The following is a 25874-nucleotide window of genomic DNA, read 5'->3' as shown; positions in this document are numbered from 1 at the left end:
TCATGACTGTCGTCCACTCTCCGGTGTGATTTTCCAAAAGAGTATGTTGGGTTTGGGGGAAAATCTATTTGTGTCAAATATCAAAAAGCACAATTTTACTGCAAATATACAAAAACCTGTTGTTTGTCGTTGCTGCAATCAAATTTACATCAAAACTGCCAACCATGTGAACCAGAAACCACTAGAAGGGCAGCTCTGCTAGTCTTACTTTTTATCCAGCGGATGGATAGTATGTTACAGTATAACGAACTCTACTTTATGTAAAAGAAAAAAATCCCCAAAAGAGAAACTAAGCCAATTATGAAAAAAAAAGTTTAAAATTAATTTATATCTTGGTGAAGCAATAAACATCCATATACAGTGAGCGGCAAAAGTATGGAATAAATTCCTTAAAAATTAAACAAAATTTTTTTCAAAAAAATCCTTCGACAGGTCAATTTTAGTTTATAAAAATACATGTTTTAGTACCAAAAAAAAATTCGAAGCAGTCATTTGTTTTCGAGTTATGACGTCATCGATACTTTTTTTAAATGAAAACCCCCTATTTTTTTTCTTGATTCTGATAGCCCTTTTAATTGTCTAAATGACAGTATAAAAAATTTGTTATCTTACATAAGGAAATTTTTGAGAAAAAAAATAATAAAATAAGAAAAAATTAATTTTATAACGAACAAAAAAAAGTCAAAAACTGTGTTAGTAAGTACTTAAAATTATGGAATTAAATGTTCGAATTGCCATCCCTCAGCTTTTTGACAATAAGCAAGTTTATGAAGAAATTCCCCCTGTTTTAGTTTTATCACAGCACCCAATCAAAATTAAAATTTCTATACGTTGTGTTTCTGTTAAATGAGTCATTTTCGAAAACGTTTTGTAAAACAAATAACACATACGAATGAAATTGATGGTAACATTTGACTGTTTGATTTACCTACTTGATTTTTTGACTTGTTTTTGTTCGTTATAAAATTTATTTTTTCCAACTTTATTATTTTTTTTTCTCAAAAATTTCCTTATGTAAGATAACAAAATTTTTATACTGGTATTTAGACAATTAAAAGGGCTATCAGAATCAAGAAAAAAATAGGGGGTTTCCATTTAAAAAAACTATCGATGACGTCATAACTCGAAAACAAATGACTTTTTGAAATTTTCTTTGATACTAAAACATGTTTTTTTATAAACTAAAATTGACCTGTCCAAAGATTTTTTTGAAAAAAATTTTGTTTAATTTTTAAGGAATTTATTCCATACTTTTGCCGCTCACTGTATGTAATTCTAATCGTATATTCCTATAGTCTGTTTTTTAATCAAAGAACCACGACCTGTTGATTTAGGTTTGCAAATATAAAATTTTACTAAATTTAGGGAATTGAATGATATCTGTTGGGTATACCAGCCAACGCCTGTCATTTTTTTAATGTCCTGGAAAGTACGCAAATTCGCATTTAAAATTTGGCCGTGTTTTTAAAAATGCCTCGTAAAGTGAGTTGTTATTAGTTCTTATTAACTTTTATTAACATGCTGCGCTAGATACTAATATCTCTAATAAGTAACCTCAATTTTTATATGATGAGATTTTTTATCGTTGGTCAAAAATGTACAATGTTGTCAGCTCTATTTTAGGTGTAAATTGCGGTGTTATGGTTCTTTGATTAAAAAGCAGACTATACAGGCTGTCTCAGCTAAGACTTTCGAGCCTAATATCTCTGTTATTTGCCAACGCATTTTTATGAAATTTAAAATGCAGATGTTTTAGACCGTGAAGGATCAATTAGTAATAATAAAATTACCTCAAGTTAAAAAGTGTAATTTTAACCCATGTTTATTATTAGATTGTTAATTAGATTATTAGATGGTTAAACATTAAAAAATAGGGGTATACACAATGAATTTAGTAAATCACTTGTCTGATTCAACGAAAAGATTAGATTTTGTCGTTAAAAATTTAATGTAAAATTTGAAGGTATTTGAGCAGTTACCTTTTGAAACAATTGCCTAGCAACATTTTGTACACGCTTTAAAGTCTGTCAAAATTGGGCGCGCTTTATTAGAAACGTCAAATTGTGAAAATTTATTGAAAATACTCTAAAAATAGACTACAGCGGCAGAAATTTAAATATTGTTGAAAAAGGAAAAAAAAATTGTCTATGGAGAGTGTCGTTAGAACTTCAATGACACAGTTCGTTTTTTCGTGGAACACTATCCAAATGTAGGCTTTACAAAATGTAAGGTTAAGAGAGTCGTCAATTTATTTGAAGACACAGGAAGCGTACGTGAACTAAATTACCTTGCTAAAATATCCCGATCGTATTTTAGTCCTTTATGGAAGAATTAAAGCATCCAGTATAATAAATTACGTCCAAATGTTGTCTTCAACTTTGTAAGGTTAGCAAGATAAACGTCAAATATGTCAACTGCGCTTCTGCGAAAAGGGATGACCAAAATTCTGCAAAATTGCGCGTTTGTTTCATACTCGTCTACGTTTTTGCATTTGCAGCCACGTTTAACACAGTTTTTTGCTTTTTTCTTGCAAACCAGACGTCTTTCGAGGACGAGTTTTTCCCTACAGCATTTTTTATTGACGATAAATACATTTTTTATGTAAATCTTAATTGATTCAACATTTTAAATAGGCATATAAAAATTACGTTTTTAAGACTTGGGTGATTGCATTAATGGGATTTTATTCTCCACCGTCTAAATTATCTGCATTTTAAATTTCACAAAAATCCGCTGGAAAATAACTGAGTTATTACTGTTATTAGGCTAGAAAGTCTTAACTGAGACACCCTGTATAAATAAGTGTAGATGATCGAAGTTACAACTGAAACTACAGTTTTGCCAAACTAACATAGTGCCATTTAAATTTAACACGAAGAAGAAATTAAAAATTGTCTTAACAAATACGGTGTGGAAGAATTAAAAAATGATTTAACCTATCTTTTCTTTTTCCTTTGGATCAAAATTTAACAGCATTGCAAGGAGTATTTTCGACGTAAATTGTGGTGTTGCTGGCTCTTTGACATATTACGAGTACAGTAACTGTCAAGCATACAAATATTTGTTGATTGTCACTGCATCAATTTACATTAAAGCTGCCAACCTCATGAAGTAGAAAATACTAGGAGAGAGACTTTGCTAACTGAACGTTTCATCTAATGGAAAAATCCCTAAAAGCAAAAATCAGCCAAGTAAAAAAAATTAAAGATGGAAATCAGTTCTGTTTTTTATTACATAAACGAAAAAAATCTGTCAATTCTTCAAAAATATTTAACAACAATAATTTGAAAATAATTTACTTTTTTTTTACAACTGATGATCCACTTTAGCACGTGCTTAATAAAAGATTGATATCTTTTGGTTTTTTATTCGTAATCTTAAATTAATATATTGCAAAAACTCCCATCTAATTTCCACCTAAAAAATTCTTAGAAAAACAGTATTTTATACTCGAGTGGTTAAGATAATTTTTTTAAGTTTGTCTAATTTATGTTATCTATAATTTTTTTGTTTCGCAAAATCACTTGGTGCAACGGTAACAAATTCTTATCGTTTCTTTTGTATTTTTTTATATTTTCGAAATCCCTATATACTGTCACTCTGATTTTTGATATGATAACTACTAATAAACAATATTGCAATTATTTACCGTGTTTATTGTTTACCGATCATTTCTTAATAATCTGAATTCTAGAAAATACTTTTCTGAACACAAAAAATTACTTCATATATTACTTACAACCATTTAAATGGTGTATTATTTTCTTAACGCAAACATGATCTCAAATGCAGATTTGAAAGTGATCAAGGACAAAAACGAATTAGGTGAAGAACATAAAAGAACGCAGAAGAATAAAAGCAACAACCGAAAACTAGTTCACTTCCAACCGGAATCTTTGAACTAGTAGAGAAATAATAATAATAATAATAATAATTAATCGTGCGTGACCAAAATCGTCATTTCCTCGATCGCCGCATTTTATTACTTTTGCATTATTGCTGCAGTGAAAGTAGAAATACTGCAACTGGTGCAGTTTCTCTGAGAAACTGCGTTTCAAAAAAAATTCTTGCGACTCTCTTTGATGTGAAATCGTGGCCGCGATTAACATACTTCGACAAAACTCTGAAAAACTACCGAACCGGTCGCCGAAGAAATATTGACTTTCGAACCGTTAGTTCTTTGTAAGTGCTTGGAAAAAAAAGTAGGCTGCGGACACAGATGCGTGCCCGTGCTCGTTAAACTATTACCAGATATGGGATGAAAGTGTTGAGCGACACAAATTGTCAACGAAAAATTTGTATAAAGCAAATTTTTGTCACAAACAATACCAATGGGTGACAGATCGGGACGGACGAGTGGTCAGACTGAATGTCCGATCGCAAATTGAGCGCGAAGGCCGAAACCACTGTTGCCAACGACGACAGCCCAATTACTCCCCAATAGCGGTTCAAAGTGTAATCACCTGGTATTAGCTGAAGTGGTTTATTTTCGGTTGTTTTTCTTAGATTAAAAACTTGATGCAACCACTCACTCGACAAAAAACTTCAAAATAACATAATCTCTCGAGAAAATTTCCGATACTATCGATTAGATTTGATGGGCTATTTTTACCTGTCCATCTGTTTGTGTGCAATTTTCGACCCGCTGCTTGTCCCAGAAGGCGTCGGGACGCAGGACGACGGTCTGGGAGGGCTCGTCGCGGCCCAGGACCGAGGCTGTCTGCCGGATGCAGGACCTGGCCACCTTCCAGGGGCCCTTCCGGGCGTCGATCAGCACCGTTACGCCGCGCCCGCGGCTGGACTCGCTGGAAAATGCAAAACTTAAAAAAAAACACCCAGAAAAGGAACTTGAAAAATTAAATTCGCATCTCTGTGATTGTGACGAACGCCTTAAATTTCAGAAATTACAAAACAGAAAATGTTAGACATGTTTTCTAAAAAGCAAATATCTAGGTTATTTGCCAACGGATTTTTATGAAATTTAAAATGCAGATATTTTAGACCGTGAAGGTTCAATTAGTAATAATAAAATTACCTCAAGTTAAAAAAATGTAATTTTAACACGTTTCCTTTATTGAAAATTATGCGCGATTATTATTAGATTGTTAAACATTAAAAAATAGGAGTCTACACAAACAATTAAGTCTGATTCAACGAAGAGATTAGATTTTGTCGTTAAAAATTTAATGTAAAATTTGAAGGTATTTGAGCAGTTACCTTTTGAAACAATTGATTAATTGCCAAGCAACATTTTGTACACCTTTAAAGTCTGTCAAAATTGGGCGCGCTTTATTAGAAACGTCAAATTATGAAAATTTATTGAAAATACTCTAAAAATAGACTACAGCGGCAGAATTTCAATACTGTTGAAAAAGGAAAAAAAATTTGTCTATGGAGAGTGTCGTAAGAACTTCAATGACACAGTTCGTTTTCTCGGGGAACACTATCCAAATGTAGGCTTTACAAAATGTAAGGTTAAGAGAGTCGTCAATTTATTTGAAGACACAGAAAGCGTACGTGAACTAAATTACCTTGCTAAAATATACTGGATGCTTTAATTCTTCCATAAAGAAGAATTAAAGCATCCAGTATAATAAATTACGTCCAAATGTTGTCTTTAACTTTGTAAGTGTTTGTAAGGTTAGCAAGATAAACGTCAAATATGTCACCTGCGCTTCTGCGAAAAGGGTTGACCAAAATTCTGCAAAATTGCGCGTTTGTTTTATACGCGTCTACGTTTTTGCATTTGCAGCCACGTTTAACACAGTTTGTTGCTTTTTTCTTGCAAATCCGACGTCTTTCAAGGACGAGTTTTTCCCTACAGCATTTTTTATTGACGATCAAGTTTTTATGTAAATTTTAATTTATTCAACATTTTAAAAAGGCACGTAAAAATTACGTTTTTAAGACTTGGGTTATTGCATTAATGGGATTTTATCCTTCACCGTCTAAAATATCTGCATTTTCAATTTCACAAAAATCCGCTGGAAAAGAACTGAGTTATTAGGCTCGAAAGTCTTAGCTGAGACACCCTGTATACGAGCAAATAGCGTAAATATTTTTTAATTTAAATTCTAGCATGTTCTGTTGAAATTATTTCAGTTCTAAAATTTAACAAAACGAAGCTCCTCATTTTGCAAAAATTTTACAGTACATTTAATTTGATTTTATTTGGATCAGGAAACAAGACTAACCAAAATGACCAGCAAGATTTCCAGACCTCGTTTTTTTTTACACATTGAGAATACAATATACATCAAAGATCATTCTTCTTATACAACAACTTTTTGATTATTACTGATGGTAAAAATGTTGCTAGTTTCTCTAAATTAAAAAAAATAAAGGATCTGATCATCTGCCATCGCAATCTAGGTCGCAAGTATTAGATAAAAAATAATCATTACCGAACTCTCAAAAGAAAAATATTCATTTATGTAAACTAGGCAAAAATGAATAGGGAATTCCACAATTTTTCTCGGAAAGCAAAATAATTGCCCCAATCCTCCCACTAGATAAATTTAAAATGTAACAGATACTTGAAACATTACATTTAATGTGTATATTTGTATATTTGTAACACATTTCATTACAAATTTTAAACTGTATTTATAAAAAAATCCAAAAAAGGAAAAATTCCCTATTCATTTTTGCCTAGTTTATTTCTGATGGATGAAAAATGGTACTAGGAATGTAAATAGATTTACAAAAATAGTAAATGTAAAATGCATTCACATTGTTTGGGCATAATGGGAAGCCATGGAAATTTTGCATTTAATTTGCTCCTACAGCTATCTGTTGAATTGTTGTGTTTTTCTAAGTTTGAGGTTATAAATAGCGTCAATGTCTAGTGCATTGTTGTCAGTTTTACTAGTTTCCAATAGAAGAATACTCAGAAATCGCGGAAAATTCAGCAACATGTTATGTTTATTTTGATAGACCGCATGTCAGACATTTTAGTGACGGACATCAAACAGTGTGCCCAACATTAAAAAAATAAATAAATGCTTCCCATTATACAAAACAACAAACAAGTATTAATAATTTGAATCATTAAATTTTTTAAATTTAAGCAATGTGGATTATTGTGGATTCTTGGATCTCCCGGGCCCTTCTAGGTACTATTCTGGACACGGAATCTTGGCCAACATTTTTTAGACATTTCTAAAAAAATGATGTAAACCAACCATTAGTGTCATTAATAAATGACAATTATTATTAAAAATCACTTTGAAGTTTTTCTTGTGACATCAAAAAACCATGGAAATGGCATTATCGAGTCAAAAATTGGGTTATATTCAATGAAGGCCAGTTCACACATATTTGTCAGTTAAATGTCACTTGTGGCCAAGATTCCGTGTCCGGAATAGTACCTACCTAGGACCACTAATTTAAAATGTCCCATAATATTTATATCACGCGAATCTACGTAGAATAGCTAACAAATTTAGTCTTAGACGAATAATTATTGCATTATTATTATTAAAAAATAACATTTATGACAATCCTGATCGCACCGACCTATTTTTTTTTTTTTCGTAAAAATTGCAGAGCACAAATGCGTCGAACACCCCCAGTAAGAAATGTTTAAATACGGTCCATTTGAGTAGCTTATGACAGCCGACAGCAATGGGCTGTCCCAACCGTTCCAACCCTCATAAAAGTATTAGTACGTTATAAAGACCTGCATAAGTTCTTCCCAATAGTGTTTGTTAATTCAACCGTTCAAAATGACTGGAAAGACTTCCAGACCTAAATCCAACGATTTTTTCTTCACATAACATAATAATTATGTAATTTGAAATTAAAAAATCACGCTTCTACAGACTGATATAGAAAAGTAGAAAATGTTTGGTTTGGAAATTTTGAAATTTGACACCACTCTATGGTACACCTATCAGATAAAAACAATATTTGAATAACTCTCAAAGAAAAACGTTTACTTTTTGTCTGTTCATCTGTCTGCGACAAAATTTTCTACAAAATTTCCAAAACAAACCTCTCCACGTTTCGAACAAGAAACACCGATACGTCACGCTTATTTTCGGCTATTCTCCGTTATCTCACTATCTCCTAGTAAAAACAGTTGTTTTGTAGTACCAAGCATGACTGCTTTGGATCTCTATCGCGTCCGATAATTTAAAAAAATTTCTAATCGCCTAATTACCAATGACAAAGCATACATCTCGCTCGATCGCAATCTCCGGTGAAGAACCCAATAAATCCACCGATTCGAATTGCAAAGCACCCTCATCCCGCGACTCCTTCGTGAACTTGTCGCTCCTTACCAGTTTTTCGAGCGTATTCGCTCCGGTTCAATACTCGTTTAATAGCGCGATCATAAATTATGCAAAAGTTGCGAATTACTCGACAAGGCCGCGAAGATTTCCTCGTTTACCTGAATATCGAGAGGAGGTATCGGAGGGGGGCGGCGATCTCCAGGGGCGGACTGTCGGCCGGGATGGCCACCAGGACGATGGGGCGGCCCTCCCTGTCATGCCCCCCCGGAAGGACGACGGTGCGCCCTTGCAGACATGATACGCCCGGTCTCACTTCCATGACCTTGACAACACACATCATTTTTTGGCGACCTGATAAAGGGTAGATTGGTTCGAGTGACACACTTGTCGCTTTTTTGGTGATTTAATCACGGCGCGGACCATCAAACCTTTCATTTCTTGTGATTGAGAGTTCGTCGAGCGCGAGGTTAGCTTCCATTGAAGCAATTTTCGTGATTCCGCCTCCACAGACCCAACCGCTGTGAATAACATTCTCATTTCGGCACACACGAGTTATTTCACCCAATGGAGCAACCCTCGACGAGCTCTTTTGCCACCAAGACCAGACTTTGTTGCTTCCCAAAAGGTACCGCTCGATTTTTCATCTGATAACGACGAACAAGTGTTTGCGCGCATTGTTCGCACTATCACTCGACCAATTTCCTAACCCTTTATCACGAGTACCTTATCAAATGGTTGATTCTTACCGGCTAATGCCACCAACTACCACCGAACGTCCCAATCTCGGTGTCACATTCTTGCACTCTTACGGGCACGTCAGCTCGCGCGGTACCACCGTCATGGTACTGGCGATGGTACGCTCGCCGCTAGACGTTCACGGAGACCAGCCCAGAGTATGTCACGGTGGGCGCGAGAGAGACGCCGCGGTCTCTCTCTGAAGGAAAATGCGATAATCCCTGGAAAGGTTTGTTTTGCGGCGAGCGGCGCGCATTCCTTTGGTACCATCGGGCGGTACCGCCCGTTTCTGGAGCATTTTGGGAGCAAAACGGCGCGAATTTCCTGCGAGCGAGGAGAGAAGGCCGGCGGCGTTCCAACGGTACTTCGACACCATTGCAGTACGCAGGCATCGACGTGCGATTAAACTGGTACCACACCAAGAGGAAAGTAGCACAACCTTGTCACCCCGTGGGGTACGGGCGCGGTGGTACTTGTTACCAATTCGACTTCAAGGTTCGCCTTGGCAGTGAACTCCGAGACGTTATCTGGTGGCAAAGGTTGATTGTTGAGCCGATCGGATTGAAAAAAATCGACGCGAAAGCCACCGGTATCTGGTTATTGAAGCGAACACAATGTCTAATAAACACTTAACAGATAAGGAATAAGGTTTAACAAACAGGTGGTACTTCAGCGCTCGGGTCACAGATCCCGAGAAGGTTTCTTAACCAAGGAAACGAATTGAGGAACCTCAAAGAGAAGGGTCCACACTTGATCCTTCTGGTGGTGCAACAGCCCAAAAAAAAAAAAATGTCTCGGTACCAAACAAGTGCAAAACACATATTACGAAGAGTACTGCCGACTAAAAATAGATGAATGAGTCAATAATAAAAGAAAATTAAAATCATGGATTGTTATCCTTAATTCGACTTAATCGTCCTGTTATTGCAGAGATAAGAGAAGTGTGTTTATTCAGCTTATTGCAACTTATTGAGCACTACTCGAGATTAACTATAGATAGGCCAGGTTGCAGCTTAAATATTTAAATATTCATGAATGATGAAAAGATCAAAGTATGAACTGCAATCACTTATCAAAAGGCATTTTTTTTGTTGCTTTTGGTATAAATACGAGCTGCAGGAATTGTCAAATCAGACAAAGTTGTGTCATCCTACGACAAGGTAAGAAAATAGTTGCAAATCAAGAGTAACGGTTGCAAATGGCATATTTTTACAGATGAAGTTGTTCGTTGTTCTTCTTGCGGTCTTCGGACTTAGTTTCGGTGCTCCCAATCACCAAAAATCTCCCAGGACTTTGGCTGACGATTTGCAAGACTTCATTGACCTCCTTCCTCTTGACGACATCAAAGCTATCGCCGACGAACATCTCCAAACTGACGGCGCTTTCGCTGCTGTTGTTCTCTACCTCCAAGGACCTGAATGGACAGAACTCGTCGACACCGTCGGTGCCAAACCCGAAGTCCAGGAGTTCATCCAATATCTGAACGACGCTGGTCTCCCAGTTGACGACATTATCGCCTGGATCCACAATCTCATCGCTGGTGCCGCCCCCGGAACCGACCCCGATGAGGAAGGAAGTCTCCGACCTCTCCTCGACGAAATCGAAGCAATCCTCCCAGTCGACGATTTGATCGCTTTGTTGAACGACAAACTCCAAAACAGTCCCGATTTCCAAGGACTCTACACCAAGGTTTCCAGCGAAGAAGCTCACACTTTGGTCGAAGAAGTCCGCGCCATCGATGAAGTCCAACGTCTTGCTCAACGCTTGAGAGACATGGGAGTCAAAGTTGATGAAGCTTTGGCCGTCGTTTACGATTTCTTGGGCTGGGGTGCACCTAAACTGACCAAATCTGGCAGAACTTTGGCTGACGATTTGCAAGACTTCATCGACCTCCTTCCTCTTGACGACATCAAAGCTATCGCCGACGAACATCTCCAAACTGATGGTGCTTTCGCTGCTGTTGTTCTCTACCTCCAAGGACCTGAATGGACAGAACTCGTCGACACCGTCGGTGCCAAACCCGAAGTCCAGGAGTTCATCCAATATCTGAACGACGCTGGTCTCCCCGTTGACGACATCATCGCCTGGATCCACAATCTCATCGCTGGTGCCGCTCCCGGAACCGAACCCGATGAGGAAGGAAGTCTCCGACCTCTCCTCGACGAAATCGAAGCAATCCTCCCAGTCGACGATTTGATCGCTTTGTTGAACGACAAACTCCAAAACAGTCCCGATTTCCAAGGACTCTACACCAAGGTTTCCAGCGAAGAAGCTCACACTTTGGTCGAAGAAGTCCGCGCCATCGATGAAGTCCAACGTCTTGCTCAACGCTTGAGAGACATGGGAGTCAAAGTTGATGAAGCTTTGGCTGTCGTTTACGATTTCTTGGGCTGGGGTGCACCCAAACTGAGCAAATCTGGTAGAACTTTGGCTGACGATTTGCAAGACTTTATCGACCTCCTTCCTCTTGACGACATCAAAGCTATCGCCGACGAACATCTCCAAACTGACGGCGCTTTCGCTGCTGTTGTTCTCTACCTCCAAGGACCTGAATGGACAGAACTCGTCGACACCGTCGGTGCCAAACCCGAAGTCCAGGAGTTCATCCAATATCTGAACGACGCTGGTCTCCCCGTTGACGACATTATCGCCTGGATCCACAATCTCATCGCTGGTGCCGCTCCCGGAACCGAACCCGATGAGGAAGGAAGTCTCCGACCTCTCCTCGACGAAATCGAAGCAATCCTCCCAGTCGACGATTTGATCGCTTTGTTGAACGACAAACTCCAGAACAGTCCCGATTTCCAAGGACTTTACACCAAGGTTTCCAGCGAAGAAGCTCACACTTTGGTCGAAGAAGTCCGCGCCATCGATGAAGTCCAACGTCTTGCCCAACGCTTGAAAGACATGGGAGTCAAAGTTGATGAAGCTTTGGCCGTCGTTTACGATTTCTTGGGCTGGGGCGCACCGAAGAAGTTTTAGAAATATCTAATTTTTACATGGACGCCAAAGGTGTTTTACGTTGTTACTAGATGAATTATTGTATAATTTTATGTAAAGATAATTGTGATATAATAAATCTTGAAAATATCATACAATGTTAATTCTTTCAAACTTATTTAAATTATATTCGAGAGACATCCATTTGACAGCAGAATACTCTATTTAAGTAAAATATTAATTTCAGAGATAAATAAGTCAATTTAATTTTCTATAGCTAAAAACCCAATTAAAGAAAAATTAACAAACAAAAAATATAACTACTGACAAAAACAATGTCAAAAACATACACAATGAAAAGATGTGAATAAATTAATTCATCGTAACATTATTGTAGATAAATCTTCTAGTGTCTTCATAGTATAGATATTAAAGAACGAGTTTTATAAGCGTTGATTTGGCGCACGAGTCCCAAGTATAGAAAACGACCCGTAGGGGAGTTTTCTATGGGAAGAGTGCACCAATGCCCTTATAAAACGAGTTTTTTTAATGTTATTTTTTAGAATTTGCACCTATAATTTTTAAATAAAATAAATTCTAGGGGATTTTGTATTAATTGATAATTCAAGGTAACGGATGCAACTACATCTGCAACAGATGTTAAAAAGTAGAGTTTGAACATAATATTGGATGTTTTTTGGTGTAAATGACAATAATACACTGAAATATTGATAAAACATTTTCTTAGAGATCTATTAAACCACGAGTGCTTTGATTTAATAGATAGCCATAAACGACTCCAAATTGAATACAATAATAGACCTATTAGAGACGCAAATTCTGAAAAGTTTATTACAATATCACTACTAACTCCCTGCTACCTGTCAGAAACCACTGTGAGGAAAGAAATAAAAATTTCTTGATGATTTAGTTTTTGGTAGGTGTCATTTGCTGTAAAACTGGTTTTGTTGTTTTTTATTTTAATTTTTAATTCTTCCTTGGAAACAAATGAAAAACAACAAGCTCTCGTCAAGACCGTCAACATTACGCAGACAAAATAACAAATAGAAAGAATTTTTATTCCAAGAACGGAACACACAAAACAATACAATATTGTGAAACAACAAGTCGCAATTAAAACTGTCAAGAATTAAAAACCTTATCACCAAGCCAACGGAAATATGGGGCAACTCATATTCTAGAACTGTGGAAAATCTTGAGTGATTTATCTACCAAAATCAGCATTACTAGTAATCCGTTCAAAATACGTTAGAAAGATTTCGGAGATTTTTTGGTTTTTAAAAATTGTCTCGTGAAAGATAGCCACAAAAAACTACTTTAAAAAATTGAACAATTCAAAATGCTTTACTTAAAGTCCATTTTTTAATTACAGTCCGATGGATCAATTAAGAAGCAGAACAACTGTTAAATTGCTATCTCTTTTCAACGTAATGTAAAACAAGCTACATGTTGAACTTTTGTATTAGGCATTCACGATCTTTTTGGGACCGAGTTGGCTATGACCCTCTAGTGATTTTGTTGGCAGTACCTCGGTGATAACTAAATTCCCTTAAGAAAATTGACACTTTTTGTGTTAGGTTAGGTTGTTTTCAGTTTAAGGTTATATTTTCTAAATAGGTACAGTCGATGGACAAATAAAACTGGGAGAAAAATGACAATCACATAAATTCAAAATTTTCAAATCTCCATCGTTTAATTAGGGCTTTATCACAAATAGGTTAACTTTGTTATGACATATTACACAGACACTGTCAAATATATTGACAATTCAATAGTCTGATTTACATAGATTACATTTTACGTGTTCCAGTTTTATTTGTCCAGCGACCGTGCATTGTCGCCGGATCTCTTAAATCTGGTCTGTCCTTTTTAAATTGGAAGTAGCATCGTTTAGTGGAAATTTTTTGTCGTAACAAAATGATTTTAGTAATTTTGACTATCCCTTTGACGGAAATTAAGATTATTTTTACACACGTAATAAATCATTTACTGTCTTACGAATATTAAAATAATAAATCTGGCAATGCGGTGGCAACAAAATGAATCAGTTAGTCCAACATGAAAAGAAAAAATCATAGCCAACTCGGTCCCAAAAACATCGTGAATGCCTAATACGTATTGTATTATGCCCGGCCCACTGTGCATCTCGCTTTTGCATGTGCGATTAGAGCAAGACGCGAGTTGTACGTTTATTACATTAGCGACGTAAAATTTTCAGAAACTGAAATTTGTAATGACATTTGTCTCAAGTTGCAAACATAAATTTTCAAATATTGGTAGCACCACGCACCGCTGTCAAATGTCAAAAGCAGACGCAGGTCATGTCGACTTCTTGATTCGGACTCAGCTCATCGGACTATAATTTAAAAATGGACTGTACTTAATGTTGAAAGGATTATTTGAAATTGTTGACGTTTTTTTTCTATTGGTTCGTGTCGACAGATTATGTATTAAAACTTATCTACATGTTTCAAGTAGACTTGAAATGTATACTTATAAATACGATTAAAATAGGGATTTTCCAAAAGTGATTAAATTGTCGATAAAAATAGTTAATTTATTTTTTTAATTATTCATTGCTTCCAATAGGTTATTCCTGAATAACTGATATTTTCTGCTTGACCTGTGTTTTGTTTAGTAAAACGCATAAGTAAATGGGGTATGTTTATTGTACCTGAGATAAATGCAATATAAAGTCGATCACTCGAGATTAATATGATAAGAATGTCTTCGACGTTGATGAGTGATCAAAAGTGCAAAGTTCAAAGTATCATCTATCATAATATTTGTATAGAAAATTTTGCTATAAAAACGGATTCTGCGGAATTGTGCATCAGATCCAACCTACGGTTAGGAAAGGTAAGACACGATAAATTAAATTATTGCTCCTGAAATTTCAATTTATATATTTTTGCAGATGAAGGTACTCGTTGTTCTTCTTGCGATCATCGGCCTCAGCGTTGGTGCCCCCAAGCACCACCCTAGGTTGGCCCACCAGAAAATTTCTCCCCGAAGTTTGATCGACGATTTGCAAGATTTCATTGACCTCCTCCCTCTCGACGACATCAAGGCTATTGTCGATGACCATCTTGAAACTGACGGTGCCTTCGCCGCTGTTGTTCTCTATCTCCAAGGCCCTGAATGGACAGAACTCGTCAACACCGTCGGTGAAAAACCCGCCGTCCAAGACTTCATCCAATATCTCAACGACGCTGGACTCCCAGTTGACGACATTCTCGCCTGGATCGACAATCTCATCAAAGGTGCCACTCCCGGAACCGATCCCGATGAGGAAGGAAGTCTCAGACCCCTCCTCGATGAAGTGGAAGCAATCCTCCCCCTCGCCGATTTGCTCGCTTTGTTGAACGACAAACTCCAAAACAGTCCCGATTTCCAAGCACTCTACACCAAGGTTTCCAGCGAAGACGCTCACAATTTGGTCGAAGAAGTCCGTGCTATCGATGAAGTCCAACGTCTTGCTCAACGCTTGATGGACATGGGAGTCAAGGTCGAGGAAGCTTTGGCCGTCGTCTACGAATTCTTGGGCTGGGGTGAACCCAAACTGAGCAAATCTGGCAGAACTTTGGCTGACGATTTGCAAGAATTCATCGACCTCCTTCCTCTTGACGACATCCTAGCTATCGCCGACGATCATCTCAAAACTGACGGCGCTTTCGTCGCTGTTGTTCTCTATCTCCAAGGACCTGAATGGACAGAACTCGTCGAGACAGTCGGTGCCATGCCCGCCGTCCAAGACTTCATCCAATTTCTCAACGACGCTGGTCTCCCTGTTGATGACATCCTCGCCTGGATCGACGATCTCATCAAAAACGCCGTCCCCGGAACCGACGCCGATGAGGAGGGAAGTCTCAGACCAATCCTCGATGAAGTCGAAGCAATCCTCCCCCTCACCGAGTTGCTCGCTTTGGTGAACGACAAACTCCAGAACAGTCCTGATTTCCAAGCACTCTACGTCGAAGTTTCCAGCGAAAAAGCTCACACTTTGGTCGAAGAAGTCCGCGCACTCGATGAAGTCCAAACTCTTGCCCAACGTTTGATCAGTATGGGAGTCAAGGTCGAGGAAGCTTTGGCCTGGGTCTACGATTTCTTGGGCTGGGGTGAACCCAAACTGAGCAAATCTGGCAGAACTTTGGCTGACGATTTGCAAGAATTCATCGACCTTCTTCCTCTTGACGACATCAAAGCTATCGCCGACGAACATCTCCAAACTGACGGTGCCTTCGCTGCTGTTGTTCTCTATCTCCAAGGACCTGAATGGACAGAACTCGTCGAAACAGTCGGTGCCAAACCCGCCGTCCAAGACTTCATCCAATATCTCACGGACGCTGGTCTCCCAGTTGACGACATTCTCGCCTGGATCGACAATCTCATCACAGGTGCCACTCCCGGAACCGATCCCGATGAGGAAGGAAGTCTTAGACCTCTCCTCGATGAAATCGAAGCAATCCTCCCCCTCGCCGATTTGCTCGCTTTGTTGAACGACAAACTCCAGAACAGTCCCGATTTCCAAGCACTCTACGTCGAAGTTTCCAGCGAAAAAGCTCACACTTTGGTCGAAGAAGTCCGCGCACTCGATGAAGTCCAAACTCTTGCCCAACGCTTGATCAGTATGGGAGTCAAGGTCGAGGAAACTTTGGCCGTCGTCTACGAATTCTTGGGCTGGGGTGAACCAAAGAAATTCTAATCTACACTATTTGTTTTGTAAATAGTATGTGCTTATAAATATGTTCTTTATTTCCATTTGAACGCTGTTAATTTTCCGTTTGTGACCAAATATAATTTGTGATATCTATTTTCGTTGTTTCTATTAGTAACTAGCTGACCCGGCGAACTTCGTACTGCCTCAGAATCAATAAATGTGTTAACTTATTAGCTGAATTGAATTAAGTTTTTTTATTAAGATAAAATGAATAATCAAAAGAATTGAAATTTCATGATTTAATGCATACACAAATTTAATGCTACGTCACGTCACGTGATGTGCAAATGTGATTAACTCCGATGAATTTACGACAATTCATTGATAGAGTACTGAAAAATTAAGTTTTTTCGGTAAATTCATTTGGAAGTGAGAGTACCTATACCTAATGAGTAGTAGAGCAAATTGCTGTGTCCCGAGTTGTAACTAACTATACAGTGAATTTTTTGTCAATGGACCATAGGGATTGACATGGTGTAAACTTTATTTCAAGTCCGAAAAATAATTTTGCAATTAGCAGTAGAAACACCATTGACGCGAAATAAAGTTTATACCATGTAAATCTCTGTGGTTCATTGATAAAAAAATTCACTGTATAAAAATAATCTGGAATTAACAATCACCATAAACGGATTGAATATTTTAATCAGTTTGGTTGGGATACAGTCTACATCTGACAGGAAGAAAATATGGAAAATGAAATTAAAAGTTAGAAAGAGAATTACTAAGCATAATGCGTGTTTGTTGGAAACATTTTGTAGATGAAGATTTTATTCCACTGGTTTGGACGCAATGTCCATTTGTTTGATCGTTTTGAGGTTAGGTATGCCGCACAGCAATAAATGTTCAACCGTAAAACAGCTTCCCCCGAGACGTAGCATTTGCTACTTGGGGTAGCATTTAAACAATTACAGACAGTTGACGTACTTAAATGCATAATTTGTTATATACAGGTGCGATACACTGAATAAATGAATAATCCCATTTCTAGCGTTAGTCATATGAAATAGCAGCGGGTATGTTGGCAATTTCTGCACGGATGTTGGCCTTCAGGTCTTGTAGGGTCCTTTGATGGTTGATATAAACGCGGGGTGACCCATGTAATAATTGATTTCTGGGTCGGGACACGACCCAACATTGAAGCGATTTCGGAAGGGTTGCGATCAAGAATAACAGTTTGAAAAGTATATCTCGACGGCAAACACAGGCTCTCCACTCTTCCAAAGCATGATGGCAGCTGACAGGGATAGGGAACAAATCTTTAAAACTACGGTTTCCGAATGAGTCCACTTCCGCCCCATTACGACTCCTAGTCTGAATGGCGCGCATTTCAAAAAAGGAAGTTATGTTGTCGCACCCTGTACAATGCAAAAGTAGGTAAGAGAAAATACGTGTTGATCACGATTGATCACACTTGGTGTCAAAACTCAGCTGACGTTAAATCACAATTAAGTTCAAATTGTCGATGCGCGCACAATGACAGATGACATAACCTTTCAAAATGAATTTTCTTCATATTTTTTTTTCGTTAGGTATTCGATGTTTTAATACACTCACCGGCAGAAAAAGCGGAACACTATTATTATTTAAAAATCTGTCGTCGCGGTATATGGTTGCCCTTTTTCAATTAGTCTCTTGAAACCTTCTAACAGGTCTGTGACGACTAGCAAGAGGAGCCTCAATAGCATTAGCTGCATATCGGAAACAACAACAGTCTTCAACCAAAGCTACTGCTTTGGCAATATTTACACCAGCTAGAGGCATTTTTTTACGTTCTGCACTTAAATTCGAAGTTAACAACAATAAAAAATTACAAAAGTTATAAAAATTTAACCAGGTTGCTTGATTATTATAAAAATGGTAAATTTAAGAAAAGAAGGTTTTTAAGCAAAAAATTAGTTTTTATGCGAAATTGCTAATAAAACAGCCTATGCTGATGCTCAAGGTTATGTTTGCTATCATTGCCTCCTGGTCAAAATACATCAAAATAGGTATTATGGGAATAATTTGTTGTTGACTAATTAGTGTTCCGTTTTTTTTGCCGGTGAGTGTAGTTATTCTGCTAATCGGGGCGGAGACAAATCCAACAATATAAAGATCATAAAAATCTGTCCAGCCGTTCTTGAGTTATAAATGGTGTAACTAACCCGAGTTTGTTTTATATATACCGGGTGATTTAGATTGGTATTCGCGCCCCTATATCTTTTTTATTTTAAGAAAAAAGTATAGCAAACCATATATATTTGTAAATCGCTTATGAAACTACAATAGATGACGTTGTCAGACAGTCAACTTTTTTTTTAAATAGTACATTATATATTTCTTAGTCTATTCTTGTAAAGCTTCTTTTTCTACATTTGAATGTGTAAAAAAAGTTGACACTTGCAATAGGAAAAAATCGAGAAAAAAAAATGATTTAATTTATTCGAAAGTGTTATTTTTTTAAAAAGTGCTAGTTAGCCATGGAGACAATTGAATTTTGACATTAATAGCGTCAATTATTAAAGTACCTACATTTAAATAAATAGCTATGTTATAACCTACATTTAAATAAATAACTATGATATAACATGTGGTTTCGAAATCTAAATTCTTCCTGACTACACCGCTTTGAATGCATACACGATGAAAATATGTAGTTGAATTTTGATAGTGCATGAATGACATGATGAGTCTTGGGAATCGTATTCGAATTATTCGAATATTTGAATAGGTGACTATGTAAAATTCCAATAAGTGTAAATTCTAATATTCGAATAAAGTAAATTCAGGATGGATCGGGTATTTCACTGTCAAATAATTTTATTTTTTGGCTATGTAATTCTTAAAATAGTGAGATGCAGGGAACCAACATGACGCGAATTTAGCATAGTAAATTCAGTATGGATTTGGTATTTCGTCCGAGTCTCAGTTTTCTGGCCGAGGCGCACCCGAGGCTTGAAAACAAACAAGGTCAAATCATTTTATTTTTTGGCTACGTGGTTGTCTTGTAAATAGTGACATGCAGGGAACCAACATAATGCGAATTTACAAATGTTTGGCTTACTAGCTCTTTTTAGAAAATAACGCTTTCGAATAAATTAAATCATATTTTATTATTTTTCTCGATTTTTTTCTGATGTAAGTGTCAACTTTTTTTACACATTCAAATGTAGAAAAAAAAGCTTTACAAGAAATGTATAGTGTAGTATTTAAAAAAAAAAGTTGACTGTCTTAACTTTGACATATGTCATCGTAGAGAAGATTTGACAACATCATCTATTGTAGTTTCACAAGCGATTTACAAATATATATGGTTTGCTATACTTTTTTCCTAAAACAAAAAAGATGTAGGGCCGCGAATACCAAACTGAATCACCCGGTATAGAGACAAGTAATCAGCATTAAGTATTCCGAATTTGTTCATATTAAACTTGTCTTCATACCTCCAAATATCTTACGAGTTGTTGCTGCAACTATATTGGTATTGTAAAAAAAAAAAAACAAGTTATGTAATCACTTTCTCATCTTTCCTTAACGGACAAGAAATGTAACTCGATGCTTTTTTTCTTTAAATCAAACGTTTGTCAACGCAAACTTCTATCCTTCAATGGGACATTTTGCGCTTAGAATTGGTCCAATTTAGACCAACCAGAATTTCTTTTATCAAAGTCAACCTCTGATCACGAAGGGCTTGCACTAATGAATTCTTTCCAGCAATTAGAAACATAAACGAGGTGATCTAATACCTTCTTTAGGAAGAAGTCACAAAACCATTCGGTGCACTACTGCAAACCGTAAGATCTTGCCACAGCATCGTCCTCCATTTGATTGTTAAACCTGATTTGTCCCCAAACCATAAATTCTGTGTTCCAACAAAAAAAAATTTTTGGTATCTATTCAAAGTATCTTACCAAAACCTTTATGTAAATCGAAGATTTACATAAAGCGCAGTGTTTTTATTAGTAAGAAAAACAAATAACTGCAATGTTAATGCACCGAAAACAAATTATCGACAAAACGCCTTACTAAGCAAGTACCTACTCGTATTTTTTATTCGAAATTTTACCAGATTCCTATTGATTTTATCATCGTCGTTTCATCTGAAGTACGTGGAGATAACACTGGTTTTAAGATGCCAGATGCTAATTTATTTATAAGCGGTAATTCATTTAGACCAACTGTCAAAACTGATAAAGACGCAAAATACTTACAAGACAATATCCAATATCGCTATTATATTTTCTCGATTAAAAGTTAAAAATAGTTATCTGCCTAAAAATCAGTAGTTGTTTACTTATGAATTTGGTATATAACCGAGGCTCGTTCGAGTTGGAATCAGTTACAGTATTTGCATCCAAGGTAAGTTAATTCTCCAAGCATCACCACGAAGAACTAGTTCAGTTTAAATTTCTTTCCAGATGAAATTTATCGTGATCCTAGCCACTTGCCTGGGGCTCAGCTTCGCTGCCCCACAACCCTTCAGTCTTGTCGACGACCTCGACGACTTTCTCAACCTGATCGACCTCGACCAAATCGAGGCCCTCCTCGAGGACAACTTGCAAGACAACGGCGACATCATTGAAATCGCCACTTACATGAAGGGCGACGAATGGGCCGGACTGGTCGCTTACGTGAGAGACCATCCAGGCTGGATGAAACTGAAGGAATGGTTGATCAGCAAAGGCATTTCTGTGGACGCCATCGTCAGCGAAATCCACGACTACATCCAGAACGCCGAACTCGGAACTGCCTCTGGTGACAGAGACGTCAACACCTTCCTCACCGACTTGGAGGCGCTCATCCCCGTCGACGACCTCCTCTCTCTGGCTGTTACCAAACTGATCACCAGCCCCGACTTCCAAGATCTGTTCAACAGAGTGAAATCTGAAGATACCCACGGACTGGTCGACGATGTCCTCTCTTTGGATGAAGTGAAGGCTGACATTGCCCGTCTCACCGAGATGGGTGTCGACGTCCAAGGTATCCTCGAGACCGTCTATGGCCTTCTGGAGTGGGGGGCACCACCAAAAGCTGTCAAGAAATCTGGCAGAACTTTGGCTGACGATTTGCAAGAATTCATCGACCTCCTTCCTCTTGACGACATCCTAGCTATCGCCGACGATCATCTCCAAACTGACGGCGCTTTCGTCGCTGTTGTTCTCTATCTCCAAGGACCTGAATGGACAGAACTCGTCGAGACAGTCGGTGCCATGCCCGCCGTCCAAGACTTCATCCAATTTCTCAACGACGCTGGTCTCCCTGTTGACGACATCCTCGCCTGGATCGACGATCTCATCAAAAACGCCGTTCCCGGAACCGACGCCGATGAGGAGGGAAGTCTCAGACCAATCCTCGATGAAGTCGAAGCAATCCTCCCCCTCGACGACTTGCTCGCTTTGGTGAACGACAAACTCCAGAACAGTCCTGATTTCCAAGCACTCTACGTCGAAGTTTCCAGCGAAAAAGCTCACACTTTGGTCGAAGAAGTCCGCGCACTCGATGAAGTCCAAACTCTTGCCCAACGCTTGATCAGTATGGGAGTCAAGGTCGAGGAAGCTTTGGCCTGGGTCTACGATTTCTTGGGCTGGGGTGAACCAAAGAAATTCTAATTTACACTATCTGTTTTGTAAATAGTATGTGCTTATAAATATGTTCTTTATTTCCATTTGAACGCTGTTAATTTTCCTTTTTGGGCCAAATATAATTTGTGATATCTACTTTCGTTGTTCCTATTAGTAACAAGGAATCAGCATTAAGTATTCCGAGTTTGTTCATATTAAACTTGTCTTCATACCTCCAAATATCTTACGAGTTGTCGCTGCAAGTCTATGGGTATTGTAAAAAAACAAACAAGTTATGTAATCACTTTCTCATTGTGAACATACAGCAGACATCTTCTGCGGCTATGAAATTTGACCATCGAACAAGCCATTACGAAACACTAAATGAAACTCCTTTCAAGAACCTCTTAGTGATTCGAAAGACATTACAGCTCATTGCGTTGTACGTGGTAACAAAAACCCACTTTCCATGTTGCCTTTTTCTGTTATGAACATGAAGCTATCTAACTACTTTTGACAATTTGTCAACTATCACCAGCGATCTTACCTAAACGGACGATGTCTTGCGCGTCACCAAGAAATGTAACTCGATGCTTTTTTCCTTTAAACCAAACATTCGCCAATGCAAACTTCTATCCTTCAATGGGACATTTTGCGCTTAGAATCGGTCCAATCTAGACCAACCAGAATTTCTTTTATCAAAGTCAATCTCTGATCACGAAAGACTTGCACTGATGAATCTCTGCTTTCTTTCTGGCAGTGGAAAACGTAAACGAGGTGATCTAATACCTCGCTTAGGAAAAACTCATAGCAGTCTCACCTCCGTTTTGAAAACAAAATGTAGAAACTATCAGCCGAAAAAAGCTGCAACTTTTTCAAGAAACGATGTTTGCAAGTTTTTACTGGATGCGGCGGACCAAGAGTGGATCCTTCAGAAAGTTGCACTGATGATGGGCATATTGGGTGGCTGTCGTTGTGATGAATTATGTAAAATGATGAATTCTTATAGCTATTCTTAACCCTCCACCACCCGGCGGCACGGCAATTTTGCCGGAGTACATACACTATTACGGATAATACTATCAAGTAATAGTGCAGTGCTTATCAACATAATTACCGGCGTCTCGCCTCCACATTTTGACTTTTTTGTGTTTTATGTTCTGTGCCAATGTTAGGTTATAGTATTTTTCAGGTTATAGTATTTCTGCTAGGATGTTCCCTATTGGGAAAACGAACTACGTATTCCTGAGCAGCAATTGTGGCACTCTCATCACACTGTCCATATAAGACAAGCATATCAAAATATTCTCAAGAAGTAAACATTAAGCGTTTTTAATGACTTTTGTAATTGTCAGAAATAATTTATTATGACATAATATTCAATTATTATGTCTTTGCAACAATCAAATTTGTTTCGTTACTAATATAGTTTTTTAAGGTAATTTTATATCTACACGCGATTGGTAAATTAAAAACGTTCTTATTTTACAATCCAATGATGGATTTTTTAAAATATTTTTTCTATAATTGATTCAAAAAATTGAAATTCACGCATAGTTATCTGTGCCTGAAGTGGGTCATTTTCTGACGTGTATTTTTTTTTGCATTGTTAGTAAGATCGAAACCATAGAAACCATACAAAACAGTGTGTGAAATGCAATTTCACGCATACGACTATTTCTGTTTTTCATTTCACGCACTGTTTTTCATTAGTTACCTAGCAACATGGTCACTGCATTGAAACTTCAGAGTTCCTTCAATAATTTGAATTTTTAATTTCAATTTTTTGAATCAATTATAGAAAAAATATTGTTTATATTTCGTGCGCGAAGATGTTTTTGTGCATTCAAAGGCTTATACTGCCTCGACCTTCGTCTCGGCGTAAAACACCTTTTCATGCACAAAAAACACTCTCTTCGCGCACTTAATATAAAAATAACTATTTTAAAATTTCATTAAAAAAAGTTGACTATTTTTCATTGATTTTAGTGTTAGAATGATGTCAGCAACTTTTTTTAACTGCTTGGTTTTAATCCATGAATGAACGATATACCTACGTATTCTACAGAGAAGTGATTTATCAAAATGAAAATTGAAATAACAATTAGAACAATTAGTAACATTAAACCCACCTTTCTTTAGTCCACTAGTAATTTCAGGATCTTCATCTGAATCACGCATTTTGACTTATTGAGGCTGACATAAAACTGACAAATTAATTTTACAACAATAACCATATAATGTTTCCTTAGTTACCACAACCGGCCACCGCACTTGACCAAAATGGAAGCACAAATTACAGTTAAATTAGGTTTTGATTTATGAAATTAAAATTTTTTTTATAGACAACTCGTGTTAGCGTGCTTTTTTTTCATGCGTGTGGATTATTTAACTCGTCTACGACTCGTTTAATAAATTTCCACACTTATGAAAAAAAGTTGCACTTCTAACACTCGTTGTCTAAATAACTATTTCCTATTATTCCCAGAAGATGATGATTTTACCGTATAATTTTGGTCCGCCAGTTCTAATAGACCTTGTGTATTTCACGGCTTCCTAGATACATACGATACATTATAAACATTCAAGTTCGAATTTCAGAGGCATTCAGCGTGACTTTGAAGGTTGTGTGATAGAACCCCACAAAAAGTAACGATTGAGCCAATGATGCCTTATACAAATGTTGATATTTTTCGAGAAAAAGGGGCCCAAAGTTTTTCAAAAACAGTTTAACAGCCACTGAATTTTATGAAAAAATGGGTGAAAAATTAAATCATAGTAGACTTTTTTTGTTCATTTAGTTCAAAATTGTCGTTTTGACAAAAATATCAATCTTAACCTCAATTTAAATCACAAATGTCTTTCACCAACCTGGAGAAAACCGATATGGTCTTTGATACGGGGAACATTCAGACTAGATACGGCAAATCCACGTTGAAAAGTTGCCTCAAAGGATATTTCACAATGTACGAACCCTTGTAAACGTTGCACAGCATGTTCGCGATTTCGGGTATTGCAAATGAATAAGCGTGATCTTGGCCGCCAACGAGAAGATCGCATTTTAGTTGCAGAAGATATTCCTCACGAAATCCAAGAGCGTCACTTCCAGTTTCAATTAACGTGTGGGGCGAGTTTTGGGTTGGAATTGTTGAAAATCACCTCATAGGTCCATATGATTTACCTCGCCGTTTGAATGTAGACGCCTACCTCCTATTTTTAATGATTTGCCCGAATTACTCGAAGAAATTCCTCTTCTAGGAATTCGATGAAAAATGTGGCTGGCACCATTACGTTCAAAACGCCGCTCAGGAAATTCGTGAAAACAGAGACATTCTGAATAGAGTTCGGCTTTCTTGGACACGTCGTACTGAAGCTTGCATTGCAAACGATTTCGAGCAACTTCTTTGATGTTGCATTTTATGCTTTTACTCACAGTTACAGTATTTTCACTTTGTTGTTTAAGCCCGTTGATTTCTGAATAAGTTGCAGGCACTATTTTATTATCATTTTACAAATTTTATCACAAATTCATAATGAGACTCAACAAACTGGAACGATAAAAGTCAAACATAACCTCGAATGACATATAAACTTGACTTTTTAGGTTGGTCGTTCGTCAAAATTGCCCGCCAAATTGGAAATTTTTCAGCTTTACCCAAACAAAGTGGTTCCTTTGAT

The 25874-nt window shown here is 37.4% G+C and overlaps 2 protein-coding genes across 3 annotated transcripts in view; one reads left to right on the top strand and one right to left on the bottom strand.

Moving 5' to 3' along the window:
- LOC138124270 (titin-like) overlaps positions 1-9137 on the bottom strand; it is a 146172-nt gene extending 137035 nt beyond the window's left edge. The window contains exons 1-3 of one of the 2 annotated variants that reach the window (XM_069039265.1): positions 8984-9137; positions 8396-8559; positions 4613-4805 (exon numbers count right to left, since the gene is read on the bottom strand). In XM_069039265.1, the coding sequence (XP_068895366.1) occupies positions 4613-4805; positions 8396-8556 (354 nt within the window). In that variant the 5' untranslated portion in view covers positions 8557-8559; positions 8984-9137. The remainder of the gene's footprint in view (positions 1-4612; positions 4806-8395; positions 8560-8983) is intronic. The other variant, XM_069039261.1, reaches the window with a different exon arrangement.
- An 841-nt stretch (positions 9138-9978) lies between these two features.
- Positions 9979-22352, top strand: LOC138124316 (uncharacterized). The gene is made up of 5 exons (XM_069039333.1): positions 9979-10132; positions 10188-11947; positions 12408-12411; positions 14932-16630; positions 21100-22352. The coding sequence occupies exons 2-5, from the start codon at positions 10188-10190 to the stop codon at positions 22242-22244; spliced, it is 4608 nt and encodes a 1535-aa protein (XP_068895434.1). The 5' UTR covers positions 9979-10132; the 3' UTR covers positions 22245-22352.
- Positions 22353-25874: the final 3522 nt, after the last annotated feature.

The sequence above is a fragment of the Tenebrio molitor genome, chromosome 1 (genome assembly GCF_963966145.1).
Source record: "Tenebrio molitor chromosome 1, icTenMoli1.1, whole genome shotgun sequence".
Classification (NCBI taxonomy): Eukaryota; Metazoa; Arthropoda; class Insecta; order Coleoptera; family Tenebrionidae; genus Tenebrio; species Tenebrio molitor.
Note: the sequence above shows the minus strand (reverse complement) of the source record. Positions and strands in the feature narration are given on the sequence as shown.